Source organism: Gopherus evgoodei, chromosome 4 (assembly GCF_007399415.2).
Source record: "Gopherus evgoodei ecotype Sinaloan lineage chromosome 4, rGopEvg1_v1.p, whole genome shotgun sequence".
In the NCBI taxonomy this organism is placed as follows: Eukaryota; Metazoa; Chordata; order Testudines; family Testudinidae; genus Gopherus; species Gopherus evgoodei.
The window spans coordinates 135,017,537-135,037,240 of NC_044325.1; the positions used below are offsets into that span (position 1 = coordinate 135,017,537).

General features: G+C 43.7%; 1 protein-coding gene across 1 annotated transcript in view; it reads right to left on the reverse strand.

Annotated features, from left to right (window-relative positions):
* IGFN1 (immunoglobulin like and fibronectin type III domain containing 1) overlaps positions 1-19,704 on the reverse strand; it is a 54,292-nt gene that overhangs the window by 13,624 nt on the left and 20,964 nt on the right. Inside the window, exons 10-15 of the mRNA XM_030562203.1 lie at positions 17,618-17,742; positions 13,327-13,468; positions 6,391-6,687; positions 3,545-3,844; positions 1,623-1,796; positions 569-697 (exon numbers count right to left, since the gene is read on the reverse strand). Of these exons, the coding sequence (XP_030418063.1) occupies positions 569-697; positions 1,623-1,796; positions 3,545-3,844; positions 6,391-6,687; positions 13,327-13,468; positions 17,618-17,742 (1,167 nt within the window). The remainder of the gene's footprint in view (positions 1-568; positions 698-1,622; positions 1,797-3,544; positions 3,845-6,390; positions 6,688-13,326; positions 13,469-17,617; positions 17,743-19,704) is intronic.

Sequence of the window (19,704 nt, forward strand, 5' to 3'; positions counted from 1 at the left end):
CTGTTTACTGGCTCCTGTGCTGCTGCAGCTGTCCCCATCCCTCTGAATTGTACTGGGAATCCTGCTCCCATCCCTTCTGCAACACACTAGGAAGCCCACTTCATGTTCCATGCAGTGCAGGGGAATCTCGTCCCCAGCCCTCGCAGCACGTTGAGATGCCTGCCCCATATCCCTCTCCCCAGCATATTGAGAGTACCATCGCACTCCCTGCAGTGAATTCCTGAATTTTTAATATTATTCAAGTATTTTATTCTCCCACACATACTTTACAGATGCTCCCTGAGTTACGTAGACCCGACGTATGCAAATCCGAGTTTACGGAAAAAGTTCCGTAAGCTAGAAATAGAAGAGTTGGGGGTTTTTGCGTAATGGTCGGAGATACGTTTCTGACTTATGGAAAATTTGAGTTACGCAAGGTGTTCCGGAATGGAACGCTTGCGTAAGTCGAGGAGCGTCTTGTATACACATTGCTTCCTGGATTCACATTCTTCCCCAGATTCAGCTTCTTGTCCAGTTACCGCTCTCTCTGCAACCCACACCTAATGGGACAAGTGGACAACCCACTTACTCATGGGATCTCGAGCAAAGACAGCATCTGACGGTGCACTGGCCTCGCCCACCCCTGTGGCACTGACAGCAGCCACACGGAATTCGTACTGCAGTCCCTCCTTCAGATCTGTCACCATCCACTTCCTGTCTGTGGAAGGAAAAGATAAGGCTCCTCGGTCAGCTCAGGCTCAGATCTGCAGTCCCCTCAGTAGGATATGTTGGGGCAATAGTTTGGTACATTAATTATACCACATGGAATTGCACAGTATATTTGCCTAGAGGAACACATATGGAGTACCCAAATGCTGTCTCTTTTTCTCCTGTCTTTCCCCACCATTAGCACAAGTCTCTCCTATTGTATTCCTTCCTCCCTTTCAAATTAAATGCTATCTGAGATACTGAGGAAGTCAAAGAAAGAGTAAATAATGCTTTCCTCGCAATGGCAGCCCTTCTGATACAGAAGATAAGAAGATCTTGGGTAGATCTGAAAAGATCATTGACCTCTATAGGTGAACACGATTTTGAAGCCCTCAGAGATATCAGTTCCATCTCCTTACCTTCCTTTTCCCTGGAATGTCCCCCTGTATGCCCAGTTCCCAGCTCCATAAGCTAAGAAAGCAGTTCCACAACTGAAGTGAAAGGTGCCAGGTTGCTGGCCCTCAGTTTATACACAGAATAGCACAGCCAGGCAGCAACAATGCAAATTTCTCCATTCTTCTGCAGCAGATTTTTATTTACAACCTGGAAAGGAACCACCTCTGGAAGTAAGAAGAAAGTCCCACCCCAGTGGTTTATTCAATATTTTGGCATTCTGCTGAGATACCCAACAATGGTGCCAATTGTGATTTTTGTACTAGCAACTAGGGAGCTGGACTGAGATCACTGATTTGTGTCACCACACAGAAGTCACCCAACATCCATCAGACAGTATAAACTTTTGGTCACTACCAATCTAAACCATATTTGAAGCAGTGACCTAGAGATGAAAGTCAGCATCTCGTTATGCCTTGAGCCATCTAGTCTTCTTGCCTTCTTAGAGTCTTTCAGCCTGTTCCAAGCTTTCAGCTGCTTACCGGTTATTGGCAGGTCAGTGATAGATGTCCAGATGTTGCTGCCTTTCTTGCGTTTCTCAACAATATACCCCAGGATTCTGGAATTGCCCGTTTTGGGAGGTGCTTTCCAGGAGAGTGTTATGGACTCTTTGTTGGCACTGACAATCTGAGGAGGCACAGGAGGGCCAGGGAAAGCTAGGAAAAGATTAACCCTTCGTTATTAACAGGTATTTCTTTTCCATCATGTGACAAGAATGGGTTCTCAAGGGTCATTTCTTCCAGGATTCCCCAAATGTGTGTTCAGATAAGACACCTTTTGAAGGTAGATGTGAGATCTATGACTCAGTCTTTTACTCTCCAGGACAGCTACATGCTGGGAGCCTAGAGGGGGAGCATGTCCACACTAAGGGTCAATATTATGTGTCTTTCATGAATAAGCCCCTCTTGCCAATGCTGAGAATGACGTTGACAGTCTGCAAAGGGAGGCATGTGCCAAAACTTCTTACAGGGAGGGAAAGCCACTGTTCCTTCTACTGTTCCTGAGGGTTGAAACAGGAGTCTTGATTGCCTTCCACTTCCCTCTGCTCCACCCATTATTGGAGGGTGTAACCAGGTGTGTGCTGAGTCAGGAGCTGACTCAACACCCTGTCCGTCCAATCCCCATCAGTACATTAACTGGGACCTGATTGAAAGTCAGGCCGTTCAGAAGGGGTGCCAATTTATTGAGTAGAGACACAACTGAAGGGCTAATTGGGTGGCAGTAACCCCAGCAGCTGGGCCTATATAAGCAGACAGGAAGGAAGTGCTAAGAAGAAGAGTAGAGAGCCTAAAGAAAAGCAGGACTGGGTGCTACTAATACCCTGTCTGTTCCTGAGAAGCAAGTGGGAGAAGCGGACTATTGACTGTACACTATAAATAACATTCCAGGCTGTGATTTGCTGAAGGGATATAATAAAGCACTGTGGTGCTTGAGACTGCTGGGAGGTACGGTGATCAGCTACTACAGGAGAAAAGACTCTCAGGGGACCACCCCATGACAGAGGGCAAAACAATCTGTCATTAATACAAAAAAATGTTTTAAAAGTATCTTGGCACAAAATACGATTAAAAGGGTGAATAAAAAGGAAGGATAGAGAGAGGGGCACAGGGGTGAATGTGAGGAAAGAAGGCAGGAGGTGGAGGGAAGGATAGCTCAGTGGTTTGAGCATTGGGCTGCTATACCCAGGGTTGTGAGTTCAACCCTTGAGGGGGCCATTTAGGGATCTGGGGCAAAAATCTAACTGGGGATTGGTCCTGCTTTGAGCAGGAGGTTGAACTAGACCTCCTGAGGTTCCTTCTAACCCTGATATTCTATGATTCTATGGCAAAATGAATTAAAAGTTTTCTCTGGTTGTACTTTCATGTTTGTGCCAAAAGCACTCTAGTACTTAGGTCCACCAGCAGGGCTATAGAGTAGAATAGCTGCTCTGTACTTAAGGAAATGAAAGGATACTACTGAATAGACCCAATCAATGAATGTCCCCTTGGGAGACTCATTTACCTCTGGAGTAAATTAAGGTAAAAGCTTAGCAGGTTCTCTTTGCAATGACACGTGGGAACCTTTTCTTTGGCTTCAGTCCATGCATGGTTTCCACTGTGGATGTTACTTCGAGGTTTAGACTGGATTGTACCCCAAAAAATTCAAAGCAGATCTTACTCGGAATCACCAAACTCACAAGAAACTTGTGGTCTCGACCTGAAACCTTAAATTGGCCCCAGATTCATATGACACCATGTTCACATTCGCTTGACAATTGAGTCAGGCTTGCAAACCTTCTGTTCAAACTGGACAAAAGTACAGATTTGTAACAAAACACAAAATGAGAGTTTTACTTGATTTCAGCTTTCACAATAGAAATCTCACATGTCTACAAGATGTGTTTACACAAAGCTCTTCCTATTACCTTTGGTTGCAGCCATCACCTCATCTGATTCCAGTGCCTTGCTCTTTCCCTCAGCGTTCACTGCTTGCACCCTGAAGCGATAGCTTTTGTCTTGCCTCACTTTGTTGGTCGTGAAAGTGCTGTTGTTTTTGCTAGTTTCTCCCAATGTTACCCAGGTTTTTCTGCCCACCTGCTGCTTCTCTATGATGTAGTTCTGCACTGGTGTGCCCCCATCATCCTTTGGGGGCTTCCATTGAATGGTTATGCCAGTTGTGGAACTATCCACCACCTCTATGGGTCCGATGGATTTCTGTGGCTTGTCTGAACAGAGGAGAAAAACAGGGAGCAAAAGGTCCCACATGTGTTCTTGATATCAGAGGGGTCACTGTCTCTCGCTACTCAAGATAGGCAACTCACTCTCCGTTGGTATAGTACTTACAGGGTACAGCAGCAGAATTAACACTAGCAAGATTGCTTGAGTAAACATCCATTCATCCACTGATCTATGAGAGTGGGGCAAGAGGAAAACACTTGGCTCATCCAATCTTCCCTTCCTATAGTTCTGGGATGGTCGAACTTACTGACCCTCCAAGCTGCATATGATAATCTTCAGAAGTTCTTGGAGCCACAAGACACACACAACCTGCCCCACGGAGTGGCTCCTGCTGGAGCGCAGGGCTTTTGCCTCAATGCAAGCCCCTGAGGCTAAAGCCCTGAGACCCACCCCTTCTCTCAGGGCAGAAGCCCCTAGTTCCACCAACCCAAGCTCTTGCCCCCATCCAGTCTGGTAGGCTGAGAACGGAGGAGGAATGGGGGGCACCATGAGGCACACTAACTTTTAAAGAGCCACATATGGCTCACAAGCCCTAGTTTGGCCACCGCCTGCTATAGTTGATCATTCCCATGAATGCAGTATTCAAAGTCAGACCTGGATGCAACTTTCATTGATTTCCCATCTGTAGCAGGGTGCTGGTGCAAAGGTACCTAATTAGCCCCTGCTCAGCCAGCCCCAATCAGGGGAAATAGAGTGGGTCTGGGGAGAAGTCTGGTGCCTGGCCTTTAGAACTGGCTGCACCTGTGGGCCTGAGGCTTCAAGGGCTATAAAGGCTGGCTGGCAGCCAGAAGAAGGGATAACTGCCTGGGGAAGGTCAGTCTCTGGGCTGAGGGCAGACTCCATGTAGGAGAGGAGATTGTCAGGCCTGCAAGCTCTGTAAATAGTATCACTGGTGTGGGAACTTGTGTAAATAAAGCCACGGGTGCTGCAGCAAGAGAAACCTCTCTATGCTTTATTGGGGCAACAGAGGGCCACAGGAAGAGGGGCGAGCAGAGGACCCTGTTACACTATCTCCTTTAGGGCTACTGATGGTTCCATACTGGAACCATTTATCAACCTCACCCCAAACCTGAGGTGTTCAGGCAAGATGAGACCTGGACCCGATTTACTTCCACTTTTGTTTTGCAAAAAACCAAAACCCAGCGGAGACTCTTCCAAACCAAGCCAAACACACCCTTGTTGAGTCCCATTTTTTAATCAAATACAAATGGATGAAACCCAGAACCAGGTACTCAACAGTCCTCTCTGCCACCCTAAATGTAGGTGGTATGGATTAAATGGGATCCAAATATAAACTAACCTGATTCTGAATTTTGGGTTTCTCCATCTTTGTTTGGGAGTCTATTCCACTTTCTGTGCACATCGCCCTTACACAGATATGCCATATGGCACCATATTGCAGCTGGGAAGTTAACTTGGGCCTATTATTATTGTGAATAGAATGGCAAGATTCCCCTGACAACTTTAACATAAAATTGCTTTTGTGATCAATAGAGCAGGTTGTATAAGTCAGATATTGAGCTCCAGCAGCTCAGAAGGAAATGGCTTTTGCAGAATAATTTACTCTATAATGAGCCAAGTGATCATTACAAACCAGAATCACAAAACCAGAGGAGAAGGACAGGGAAGGAATATGAGAGAAACTGATTATTTATCTTACTGATTTATTACACTAGTGTAATTATTTGGACTTTAATAGGTGCACTTCAGCTAGTTTGCATCTTTAGTTAGTGTTTTTCTTCTTGGAGAAATGTTTGTTCTTCATTTGACTTTTATATTTAAATTCCTGCAGCTCTCAAGGGGCTGTGTTTCAGTGCAAAAAGATGGATGCACAAGTAAACTGTTTAATTTGGAAAATGAAGGAGATTATCTTTATTTGGCTACTCCACCTGGAAGTCTTTAATCTTCTGTTAATTACTAGGAATTACAAAGTTAAGTCAAGTGATGTAGCATTGTCCTTGCCCAGCAGACCACACTTCTGGTCTCATCAAACTGTTGCTCAGTTGGGAACAAATCCTGCCCCTTTTTCACAGCTGCAGAGAACTCCAGTTGAAGCTAAACCAGTGCAGATCTGCTGTGCATGATTTTTAGGTTTCAGACCCCAATAGGTAAACCAAGAGACAGGCTGGGATGAGCCAATAAAGGAACAAGGATAGGACTGGCAGATCTACAACCATGTGGATCCTTTTTGCCATTTGAGCCTGGAAGTCACTGAGCAGCTCCTGAAGGTGCCAAGTGGCTCACGTCTCATTAAAGTCCATGGGAGCGGCAGGCATTCAGCACTTCTGGGAGTTGCTCAGCACCTTGTCTCCTTTTAGTTTATGTGGATGAGATGGGAAAGAGTGAGCCCCGCCAGCTCTCAGATATTCTTATGAAAAGTGTTCTGTAAAAGCACCAATGAAGAGCTGCTTCTGTGTGGGCCATGGCTCTAAACTAGGTATCTCTGGTGAATCAGGAAGCGAGATACCAAAAACAACTTACAAGGACTTCCCTCTGTGCCCAAAGAGATGGACTGATGATATGAGTTTCTCACCTATCACCTCCAGCTTTAGGCTGGCCTCCAGGGTTCCACTCTCATTCTTCAGCTTCACTTTGTAATCCCCACAGTCCTTCCTGTTGGTGCTGGAGATCAAAAGCTGGGTGAAGCTGTCCGCCTTGTCGATATGGATCCTGGCATCATTCAGGAGCTCATCTCCATCCCTTAACCATGTTGCTCTGACTGGCTTCTGGCCCTTGAACGGGATTTTGACCATGGCATTCTGCCCTGCCTTGACTATCACAGGCTCCTTCATCAGCTTTTCCAGAAGAGCCTTGTCAACATTTGGAGGATCTAAACATAAAAATTAAGCCATTCATAAATAGAAGTGAAAGAGAAAAAGCTTACTTTGAGGGCAGGGCTGCCCGGGGCGGGGGGCAAGTGGAGCAATTTGCCTCAGGCCCCAGCCCTGCAGGGGCCCCCACAAGAATATAGTATTGTATAGTATTGCAACTTTTTTTTTTATGGAAGGAGCCCCCGAAATTGCTTTGCCCCAGGCCCCCTGAATCTTCTGGGTGGCCCTGGGGCTGCTCTGAATTAACTGCTCCTGAATAGTTTCAACATTATTTAAACCTGGTACTATTAGGCTCAATCCCAACAAAAATCACTGGATCTTAACATGTGGCAGGTGGGGCTCAGGATCTCACAGGGTCTGGATCTTCCATTGTAGCTGCATATTTACCGTATGCTGTGTATGCTGTGTACAGAACAGGCACCAGGCCCCACTTACGCCCTCGAAACATAACATAAGTGAGGCCTAGACTTTTTTCTTGCCCCTGCACTGGGCTGAATTTCATCCAACATGCATAAATTCATTTGGAATTCAGTAAGCATACATGTGAACTAAGGTAGTTTTTAATTAAATCAGCTGGTCAAACCTTTGAGATAATGATACAGCACACTTGGAGATGCGTATATTATAGAGCTGTATTTGCTTGTTTAAGAGTGACATTTTCTTCAATTCTTATGAGGCCTTTTGGGTATAAAATTATTCACTTTGCAATGGCTAAATCTACTGCTTGCGAGTGCCTGTCACTTTTTTTTTTCCATTTCCCCGCTTTTCTTTATAGTTTCCGCCTTTTCTTCACCCACGTCCTCATTTCTTTACAAACTAAAACCTGAGATATTAAATGCAATAAAAACTTTGTTCATGCAAGATTAAGGCTCCACTATAGATTTGCAGTTGGCTAGGAAATGCACAATCTCCTTCACAGAAATCGGTGTTACAGCCAAGAATCAAACCCACATCTCTTACAATCCTCTTCATTTCTTTAACCACAATGCCAGCCTTCTAATCAAAATACTGCATTGTAAGATAATGCATTACAGCAGCGGTTCTCAAACTTCAGCAACTTGAGAGCCCCCCATTTTGATTTAAAATAAGAGAGCCCTTAAAGAGACAACACCCCTTTCGTTCCAGATAGCTGGACAAAGAGTTTCCCCTTTCTTTACTTCTGACCAGGGATTTCCTTACCCACCTCCACCATGAATTTCCTCAACACTCCCCCCCCCCACAAGTTTTGTGAACTAGTTACATGCCAATTTAGTGATTGATTGGAAATCTGAATTGAAATATTAATACACACTTTAAAAGCATATACAGTGTATGATAAAATATATGTATCTGAAAAAGTATAATAGATTTGAAAAGTATGAACATAGATTAGCTTCCTTATACAGCTGTTATTTTTTATGACAATGTCAGTGCATTCATTTCAGTGATGTTGGCCAATGTAATAATTTCAAATGATGATTTATAAGCAAGGTCTAAACGAGCTCTCCCTGACAGCTAGTGATGAGCTGGGGGGAAAGGCTTCAGGACCAGATTGTATTTACATTCACACCTAATCTACCTAGGTATCCAGCAAACAGAGCTGTGTTGCCCAAGTGATAGATTTTGGCTGGGATTGAGTTACAAATCACTTGAATGCGGGGGGAATGTTGTTGTTCTTATCGTATGAGTAGAGGGCAGTAGAACTGTACTTAACCAGTACTGATTGAGGGCATCAGGACAGAGAGTGGGGACAGGTGTTTTGCTTGATGGTCTGTCTGAGTCCTGCCCCTCTCCACTGTTTAAAGACAGAGCTGATTAGGCTCCATTGATAGTCTTTTGTTTTGTTAAGTGACCACTACAGCTGAAATCACTGATAATCAGGTCTAAGTGCTTAGTCCTCCTGTGGGGACAGTATTCCTGTGGGTACAGTGTTTTTGTGTAAGAGACAGTCCAGTCAGCTGAAATCACTGAGAGCTGGGTGGAACCTCAAGAGACCAATTTGCAGAGGTCACAGCGGCAGGTGACGGAGCAGTGCCATTGGCTACAGAGCGATGGAGTGAATAGTGGCACAATGAACAAAAGTGGCCAGAGCAAACAGTGAGCAGCTGGAGGAACAAGCAAGGTGCCTTCTTGCCCCACACCTGGGAGGTGAACTCACATGAAAGCACCTCTGAACTCTGAGTCTCCACTGACCAAGGACAACACTGGCGAGTGGGGTGTGGTGGAGGAAAAAATGAGGGGCACATTAAACAAACATTTGTTTATTGGAAGATATTTTAATAACTTTGCTCCAGAATGCTAGATTTATGACTGGGGATGGAAACTTACATAAATGTGTTCCTAGTAGGCCAAGATTTTTAAAATGCATTATTTGCCAAGGTTGTGTGACAAAGTTCCTCCTCTGCCTTGGTGAGTCCTGTGCTTTTTGGTGGATTTGCTCATCTCAGAGGTTCACGGCAGCCCTCAGTTTGGCTGCTTCTGCTAGAGGCTCAAACCTGCCGTTCGCTCAGCTAACCTCTTCGCTGGCCAGCATGGGGGAAATGGAGAACAATCACAGCAGTCTCTGTGTCCCACCTAGTGGGTCAGGGACAGGCCAGATTCTCTTTCCAAATTAGACCTTCCCTTCCAGTGTTTCTCACAGACAAGGTCAACTCCTCCTATATCTGATCAGGAGATGGGGGGAACTTGGGCCCACCCTCTACACTGGGTTCCAGCCCAGGGCCCTATGGATAGAAGCTGTCTACAGTGTCCCCTGCATCAGCTGTGTGACAGCTACAACTCCCTGGGCTACTTCCCCATGGCCTTCCCCAGCACCTTCTTTATCCTCACTGCAGGATCTTCCTCCTGAAGCCTGATCATGCTTGTACTCCTCAGCCCTCCAGCAGCTTCTCACTCCCTGCTCCTTGAGTGCCCTCCTCTAACTGATGGGAGGTCCTTTTTAAACCAGGTGTCCTGATTAGCCTGCCTGCCATAATTGATTCTGGTAAGTTCTTAATTGGCTCCAGGTGTCTCAGTTAGCTTGTCTGTCTTAATTGGTTCTAGCAGATTCCTGATTGCTCTAGGGCAGCCCCTGCTCTGGTCACTCAGGGAACAGAAAACTATTCATCCAGTGGCCAGCATATTTGCCTTCTACCAGACTCCTGTACCCCACTGGTCTGAGTCTGTCACAGTTGTTATCTCACATCATTGCTATCTTAAGAGGTCATTATGTTGGGGAGTTTCTGTACTAAACATTTTTATTATTATAATTATTTTTTACATAAGAATGGTTATTACTGGGTCAGAGCAGTGGTCCATCTAGCCCGGTATCCTGTCTTCCGACAGTGGTCAAGGCCAGGTGCTTCAGAGGGAATGAACAGAACAGATAATCATCAAGTGATCCATCCCCTGTTGCCCATTCCCAGTTTCTGGCAACAGGCTAGGGACACTCAGAACATGATACTGCATCCCTCCTCATCCTGGCTCAGCCACTGATGGACCTATGCGCCAGGAATTTATCTAGTTCTTTTTTTAATCCTGTTAAAGTTTTGGTCTTCACAGCATCCCCTGGCAAAGAGTTCCATGGGTTGACTTTATGTTGTGTGAAGAAATACTTCCTTTTGTTTTTTTTAAAACCTGTTGCCTATTAATTTCATTGGATGACTGCTAGTTCTTGTGTTATGTGAAGGATTAAATAACATTTCCTTATTCATTTTCTTCACACCAGTCAAGATTTTATAGACCCCCTATCCCCCCTTAGTCATCTCTTTTCTAAACTGAAAATTCCCAGCCATTTTAATCTCTCCTCTGGTTTCATACTCCTAATCATTTTAGTTGCTGTTAAGAATGCTGGAGACACACAGTTCATGCGAACAAACATGGCTGTGGCATCATACTTCCTATTTAAGCAAGACATAACATTGGCCTCCAGTTCATAATGTGTGGTAAGTGCATTGTCACTTGTTCATCCTGAAGTTGAACTCTGGTTCCGAACAAGACCAGCAAATGCTCGCTGTCTTTTTGCAAGAAACTCAACTGACGGGCTAGAAGCATGTGGTGCAACAGTGAAAGACTCAACAGTTGAAAAAGTGAAGAACTCTCTCACCACATTAAAAAAATTTGCATACATGGCTGATGAATGCACCGATGCAAATGGGCATCAAGTATTAAGTCATTGTGTAGGTTATCTTGATGTCAGTGGTAGCCAGTAGATGAATTTCTAGATGTTCAAGTTACAGAAAACACATCAGCTGCATCTGTGACAATCCACATCTTAGAAAAGTTAAATGCTTGTCAATTGGACCCCAAACAGATGGTTGCTTGTGCATTTGATGGAGCTTCAAACTTCTCTGGAAGACATGATAGAGTACAAGCTATGATCAGAGAAAAGTGTAACCCTAATCTCTCCTATACACACTGCAGTGGTACTAGCTGCAGAATCCAACTAGCACTAGTACGAGCTGCAGAATCTTCAAACTCGCACTAGTATGAGCTGCAGAATCTTCAAAAGACATTAAAAAAAGCTATAAATTTAATGTCTTCATTATATTCTTTTTTCAGCAAGAATCCAAAAAGACTGAATATCTTGGAAAATATAGAAGATACACTGGGACTGACGTTCAAATTAATCCAGCCTGGGAAAACTCACTGGCTTTCTCATGAGCGATCCTTGGCTGTTGTCTTAAAATTACTCCAGCTGTTATTACTGGCTTTGGAAAGTATTTACCAAGATGGGATGGATTTAAGTAGTGAGGCTGGTGAACTACTTTTGCTACTACCTTCAGAGAAGACTATTGCTATTCTCTCTCTCATAAATCTACTGTTGAAAGCGCTTGGGTCAGTAAACAATGCCATCCAAGCATTTGCTACAACAGTAGTAGATCTTTGTCCAGCAATAGAAGCTACATTTGGATCAGAGCTATCCATTGAAAAAGTACTGGAAGAAGCAAAGATTTCAGTCCAGAAGTTGACTAATGAAGGCATTTATATTGAATCCTTAAGTGAAGAGGACAAGAAGTGTTTGTTAAGACAACTGAAAAAGTACACAGACTTGATTCTTAAAAATCTACAACAGCAATTCTACTCAACCTCTAAGTAGCTTTTACAGATGCCCGTCCTATAAAACACCAACAGTTGAGTGGAGTGAGGCACTACCAGCAATGGGGCTGCCATGTGCTCAGGATAGAATAGAGAATTTGAACAGAGTGAAATATCATACGATGAATGAATGAAGATTTGACTTCAACTTCTTTTTTATCATCACTAGTGGCTCGACCAGATCTTTATGCTATGTTTCCTGGGATGAAAGAAGTAGGAATTCATCTCTTGCTACTCCCAGTCACGACAGCTACAGTTGAGCGTTCTTTCAGAACACAATATTCTATTCAATGATGAAAAAGAAATCGCCTTCTGCCTGTCATGTGAATGAACTAATGAACATATCAGTTGAAGGAATGGAAGTACCGGACACATGAGAAGCCACCGAAGATGAATGCACTGCATTCGAGAAGTTCATTAACAGAGCTATGCAAAATTATAACCAGAAACCAAGAAGGATGTAGACATAGTGCTTCATAGAATGCTTGAGTAGCCAACTTTAATTTGTGTGATTTTAAAACAAGAGTTAAATCTAGTAAAATGATCATGAAACATGAAATGATCATAGCTTTTACTATGGTGCCATACAGCCTACCTTCACCCTCATGGTCTCACTCCTCATCGGCCCTGACACACACACCTCTATAAATTCAAACACCCCCCCTAATTTCAATTCCTGGGGAAAACACTGCTTCTTACTATCTGAAGAACTAGTTTTAAGAGAACTTTCCAGCAAAATCAGTACCGTAGTAAGATATAAAATCCTTTGTTATGCCTAAAATCTTTGGAAACATATTTTATAAAAAGTTGCTGAAATTTCATAAACATATCTATTGTTATGGCAATCACACAAAGTAAATTAGTGTTCCCTTTTTCTAAAACCTCACTAAACCTCTGTGACTGATCATTCAAAATAATGTCTTTGTTTCAGTGAGTTAAATATATAGTAATCTGGAATGATTACTTTACGAAGGCTTAAGGGTACATTTAAAATATAAAATCAGCTTAGAAATACTGATTAAGAAAATGTAAAACAGAGAAGAGCTGCATCATGTATTGCATTATATTTAATGTTGTATTCAGCAGGACAGCTGACTCACCCTTGCTACAAAGTTTTTGCAAATAAATCTCTGACAAACTTCAGGGCATATCAAAAAACCTCTGACTGACATTTTTTATTCCCAAGTTTAGTGCTTTTAATTAGGTACCTTCTGCATGTCCATTCTGCATGAGGGAGCGGATACGTGGGTCTCTGCAGGAAACTGTAACCACCACGAGGCAGACCACGTCTCACTATCCTTTGCTCCCTCACTCCCCCTGCCCCGCCCCTCTAGGCTGCGAACCCGGGCTGCCTTCGGGCATAGGGGCACCAGTTTAATACTACTACATAGGGCACCATAAATCTTAAGGACAGCTCTGCCCCCCAGAGTACCCTTGTGGCCCCCCAAGGGTCCGTGGACCCCAGTTTGAGAAACTCTGCACTACATGTCAAGCACATGCAGACTAATACGTTGCATTAGGAACAAGAGCATACATACTGCCTTTTTAACATCTAGGCAATGAAGCAGTTTGAACATACTTGCCTTCAACCAAAATAGATACTTCAGTTTTGACACCTTCAGCTTCAAACTTGTATTTTCCAGCATGACTATCTTCTACTGTGTCTATCAGTTTGTGGACCAGGCCATATTTTTCAGAAGAGACTTCATCCAGGCCTGTTAGTGGCTGTGTAAAGGACAGAGAGACATTTTTTCTTTACAGGAACTATCAAATAGTTTGGCAGGACGAATGTCAGATGGGACTTTCTGGTTTATTAATATGGCTATTCAAAAGAAAGACTGGCAAACCAAGAAGATAACACACTAGAGCTGTTTGGAAAATGACTGTTTAACACACACACACACACACACACACACACACACACACACACACACACACACACACACACACACACACCCCTTTTCATCAAAAAAATCTGGGATTTTTTTTGCAGAGGGGAGAAAGAAAATTTGGTCAACATTTTTAATAAAAAAAATCATTTTCCATTAAAAATGTTGAACACATTTTCTTCAGAAAACTGAAAATCCAAACATTTTTGATGAAAATTGATTTTTTTGTTTTTGTTTTGTTTTGTTTGTTTTTTTGTTTTTGGTGAAAATTTCCCTTCAGTTGAACTGTCATTTTCCATCAAAAAAAAACCTGAATGGAAAATTTTTGATCATCTCTATAAAACACCCCCACAGATATTTGGGACTATTTAGAAAAGCTGGACAAGCACAAGTCCATGGGGCCAGATGCACTGCATCCAAGGGTGCTAAAGGAGTTGGTGAATGTGATTGCAAAGCCATTGGCCACTATCTCTAACAGCTCATGGCAAACAGGGGAGGTCCCAGATGACTGGAAAAAGGCTAATGTATTGCCTATCTTTAAAAAAGGGAAGGAGGAGGATCAGGGGAACTACAGGCCAGTCAGCCTCACCTCAGTCCCTGGAAAAATCATGAAGCAGGTCCTCAAGGAATCAATTCTGAAGCACTTAGAGGAGAGGAAAGTGATCAGGAACAGTCAGCATGGATTCACGAAGGGCAAGTCATGCCTGACTAACCTAATTGCCTTCTATAAGGAGATAACTGGGTCTGTGGATGAAGGAAAAGCAGTGGATGTGTTATTCCTCGACTTTAGCAAACCTTTTGATATAGTCCCCCACGGTATTCTTGCCAGCAAGTTGAAGTATGGGCTGGATGAATGGACTATAAGGTGGATAGAAAGCTGGCTCAACAAGTAGTGATCAATGGCTCCATGTCTAGTTGGCAGCTGGTATCAAGTGGAGTGCCCCAAGGGTTGGTCCTGGGGCCAGTTTTGTTCAATATCTTCATTAATGAACTGGCGGATGGTGTGGATTGCACTCTCAGCAAGTTTGCAGATGACACTAAACTGGGAGGAGTGGTAGATACACTGGAGGGTAGGGATAGGATATAGAGGGACCTAGACAAATTAGAGGATTGGCCCAAAAGAAACCTGATGAGGTTCAATAAGGACAAGTGCAGAGTCCTGCACTTAGGATGGAAGAATCCCATGCACTGCTACAGACTAGGGACCAAGCGGCTAGGCAGCAGTTCTGCAGAAAAGGATCTAGAGGTTACAGTGGACAAGAAGTTGGATATGAGTCAACAGTGTGCCCTTGTTGCCAAGAAGACTAATGGCATTTTGGGCTATATAAGTAGGGGCATTGCCAGCAGATCGAGGGATGTGATCATTCCCCTCTATTCGGCATTGGTGAGGCCTCATCTGGAGTACTGTGTCCAGTTTTGGGCCCTACACTATAGGAAGGATGTGGAAAGATTGGAAAGAGTCCAGTGGAGGGCAACAAAAATGATTGGGGACTGGAGCACATGACTTATGAGGAGAGACTGAGAGAACTGAGATTGTTTAGTCTGCAGAAGAGAAGAATGATGGGGAATTTGATAGCAGCTTTCAACTACCTAAAAAGGAGTTCCAAAGAGGATGGATCTAGACTGTTCTCAGTGGTACCTGATGACAGAACAAGGAGTAGTGGTCTCAAGTTGCAGTGGGGGAGGATTAGGTTGGATATTAGGAAAAAAAATTTCATTAGGAGGGTGGTGAAGCACTGGAATGGGTTACCTAGGGAGGTGGTGGAATCTCTTTCCTTAGAGGTTTTTAAGGTCAGGCTTGACAAAGCCCTGGCTGGGATGATTTAGTTGGGGACTGGTCCTGCTTTGAGCAGGGGGTGGGACTAGATGACCTCCTGTGGTCCCTTCCAACCCTGATATTCTATGATATCACAAACCTGCTGATTTTTCTGCCTGGCCAAAGCAAATATTGTGGTCTTCTTAGCTTGCTTGCAATCTTTTCTCCTGGAAGCCAGGTAGCACACCAAACGTAGCGGCCAAATACAATGAAAGTGCAAAATTTCAAAGTATTTGGATGATCAAGTGCAGTTCAAAATACTAACAAAAGATACAGGGAAACATTTGATTTTTTAACTTGGGAATTGGACTTGGGAAATAAGAATGTTTGATGTGTCAGATGAAACTGAATACAAAATCCAGGTGTGACAAAGTGGGAATTTTCTGTAGTATTTTTATGATGCCTGTGTGTGCCTCACTTTCCCCCCTACATAGTTTTTCTACCCAGTGGGAGAAAAATGATTAAGTTTGCTATTGGTGTAGGCAAAGAGATATGTGGGGAGGGGCAAGGCAGGGTATGCCACTTAGCTGTCTGAGTGGACTGAATGGGTCATCAGGAGGACTGGTCAAGGTCAACCTTTATCAAAAATATGAGAAGAACATAGAAAACCCCAAAGACGATACCACTGACACCTAGCAATCAACAACCCAGAGGAAATAGTTTTCCCCCACCTCTCACCCCTGGGTTTGAACTCAGCATGGACCTACCTGGAAAACAAAGGACTGGGAGATGACTGAAAGTGAATAAAGAGTTGGTTTCTGGAAGAGGCTGAAAGATCTCTACTGGGACTGACTAAGGAAGTCAACAGAACCTGAAAAGGGAGTTAACTATAACTTGGCTAGTGAATTACTCTGGCTTTATTAGAATGGACTATGCTTTAACCTTCGTTTCTCTATGCTAACCTAAGGACTTCCAGTGCTGTGTTCCAGTTGACTAATATATCCTGCTCTGTTTTGAAAACTCTGCTTGAGTGTCACCTCAAATACGTGCTCGGGTGCATTAGTTCCTGAAGTGTGTACAAGTGCACTTCAGTGGGACTCGCTGAGGAGAGCTCACAGGAGTGCTGAAACTCAGAGGCTCCAATCTAGGAGGCGGTGAGGCAGCAGGGCCTACCCTGAAGGACAAGTGGGACTCCTTGAAGGTCTGCCACACTGCCACACTGACTGGGTTACCCTAAAAGATTGTCTAAAAGCTGAGGTATAGCACAGATCCTCTGTAGCAACAAGCAGCTCAGAACAGGGCATTTCCTCAGCTGTGTCCACCATAGCTCATCATTAATCTCCAGGTAAGAGCCTATGTCTTGGTCACTATAGCTTAATTACTATGATATTCTTTGACTATTTAACTAGTAACCCTTCATGTAAGCACTGATGGACCAATATACACGCTACTAAGGGCCTGATCCGAAGTCCATTAAAGTCAATGTGCGTCTTTCCATTGACCTCAATGGGCTTTGGATCAGGCCCTAATATATCTAAGCTGTCTCCATTCCTCTCCATCCCTACTCCTAAAACCTGGTTCCATGCCTGGTTCATTTCTCATCTGGACTACTGCAATCTCATTCTCAGTGGCCTTGTGACCCAAACCATTCTCCTGCATTGTATTGAGACTTTGCATCTAATTTGTCTGATCTTAAGTGGTGCTGAGCATTGATTTCAATGAGCACTGTGGATGGTCCACACCACACCTGAAGTTCCTTGGAGAAGGCACCTTGGTTTTCTTTGTGTTTCTGAATGCACCTAGTATGTATATACATTCTAAATAATCAGTAGTGGGAAGAAGAGAGGAGGATCTTCCCTTTCATGCCCATGTCAAGGAAAATGAGATGGAAAAAAACCTCACAGTATCCTCCTAGTGTAGATGTGAGAATGCAAATGACCCTGCAGTGGGATTGGGGAGGAATCCTGCCCAATTCCCCATGGGAGGCTTGAGCCAAACAGGCTCGGGTGCAGTCCCACAAAGGTCAGACTCAGTGGCCAGGGAGACTAGTCTGGTGCCTTTTCTTACAGTGGAAACTGGGGCACCACTGCACAGGACCCTGATTCTCAGCCACAAAAAAGTGGGGCAGAGTGAGGAAACACTTTGCCATAATATTGCATGAAAGTTGTAGCCAGTGAGTGAAATAAGTCCTTGGTGTCCCAGAAAAACAGTGAGCTATTGCACCCTTACCTTGAATTCATCTTTAAATGAGGTTTCCTCCACCTGATCATTATTGAGGCTGCAAGACAGCACAGTGGGTTTCCCTTTCTGGGCACTGACATCAGACAAACCTTTGTTGAAATGGCAATGTGATTCTGAACATACAGAGAGGAAAAGATCCCACATTGGAAATGCACTGACCATTTGTTACACAAGACAACATACTGGGGAAGTAACATCTGAGCACAAAAATGCCTGTGCAGATGGGAAGAACAGGCAACATTCTTATAAAAAGAAGTTCTACAGTAATAATCCCAAAATACTATTGGGCCGGATCCTCAGATGGTGTAAACTGACACTGACTTAATTGAGGTCATGCTGATATACATCAACTGAGGATCAGCCAACATTCTGCATGCAAGTCAAGTCAATATAATGGACAAATAGACACACTACAAGCCTGATTTCAAGTGTGTTGTATTTAAGTGGGCACACGTATCCCAATCCCTCATTCCCATAAGAAACTCAGCACAAACCCAGAAATATCTGGCATTATAGGCCTGATCCATATTCAGTTAAATAGTCTTTATTCTCATGAGCAGCCTCATTGACTTCAGTGGTGTTAGTCAGATAAGGCCAACTAACATGAGTTAGAGTTTTCTGTGTTGGATTTTATGTGCATTTTCATATAACAGAAAATTTGGCACTGAATGGGTCTCAGGGCTGTGGAAAAATGGAGATATTTGCACTGGACATTATTAGAAGCAATAAAGTAAAAGAGTCTGTTTTGAACTACTGGGAGATGGCAAAGAAATATGGACACCGTACTTGAAAAGATATGGAAACTAATTTTTTTGTGAACTGGATAATGTCTATTCCTTGTGTGCTTTTAGCCTGTTTATTTCATAGGAAGGAGTTAGAAGGGCTTAGAGTGGGTTCCAGAGAGATCTCACAATAATTCTAACAGCTATCATTAATATATACCAGTTCTATCACAAGGATCTCAAGGCACTTTAACAAACAATTATAAATCTCTTCCCAACCTTCTGGAAGCAGTGAAGTTACTATCTCCATTTAAAGATATGGAAGCTGAGACAAACATTTTCAAGTCTCCCCTTCCAGAGGTGTTGAGCACATGGAGCTCCATTGACTTCAGCTCCAAGTTGGGAGCATCAGTACTTCTGTAAATCAGATTCAAGTTAGGCACCCAAAACAGGAGAAACCCAAAATCAGTGACCACTTTTAAAAATCTGGGCCTGTGATTTACTTAAGATCACAAAGGAAATTTGTGGCACAGTCACAGATAGAACAAGTATCGGAGGGGTAGCTATGTTAGTCTGAATCTGTAAAAAGCGACAAAGAGTCCTGTGGCACCTGATAGACTAACAGACGTATTGGAGCATAAGCTTTTGTGGGTGAATACCCAATTCATCTGACAAAGTGTGTATTCACTCACAAATGCTTATGCTCCAATACATCTGTTAGTTTATAAGGTGCCACAGGACTCTTTGTCGCTTTTTACAGATAGAACAGAAAGCCTCCAAGTTCTCAGGCCTAGGTCTCAACCACAAGATTATCCTTCTTCTCTAAAATACTAGAGCAATAGCACCATAAAAGCCTCAATGAAAAGTGAATACCTCTTGCTTCACCTTGGAGAAAACCTCCTCTTCTTTTCCAGTCTCTGTTTTTCAAGGTTTCTTCTGCACTTAGTCCCCTGGCATTAAGGCCTGGCATCTGTCCTCTTCTGGCATCAGCCTGGACTCCACCATGATGGCCTGACATCTGATCATAACCCAGTGACCCTTCACCATGAACACCTGGCATTCTCCCATCAATGGAGCCATCCTGTAATTTGCCTCCTGCACCAACAGCTGCTCCACCAAGGGCAGCATCCCTGCCATAAGGGGAACCTAAATGTCCTAAACCACTATTACCACCACTGGCAACTGCTCCATCTAAGACAGAATCTCTGCTGTCAAGTGAACCCGTGCCCCAAGCTCCTATGAATTCACCACCAGTACCAGGTCCTGCCCCACCTAGCACTAAACCTTTGCTATGTATGGAATCCAACACACCTGCCCCACCTACTCCAGTACCAGGACTGGTGCCACCAAACA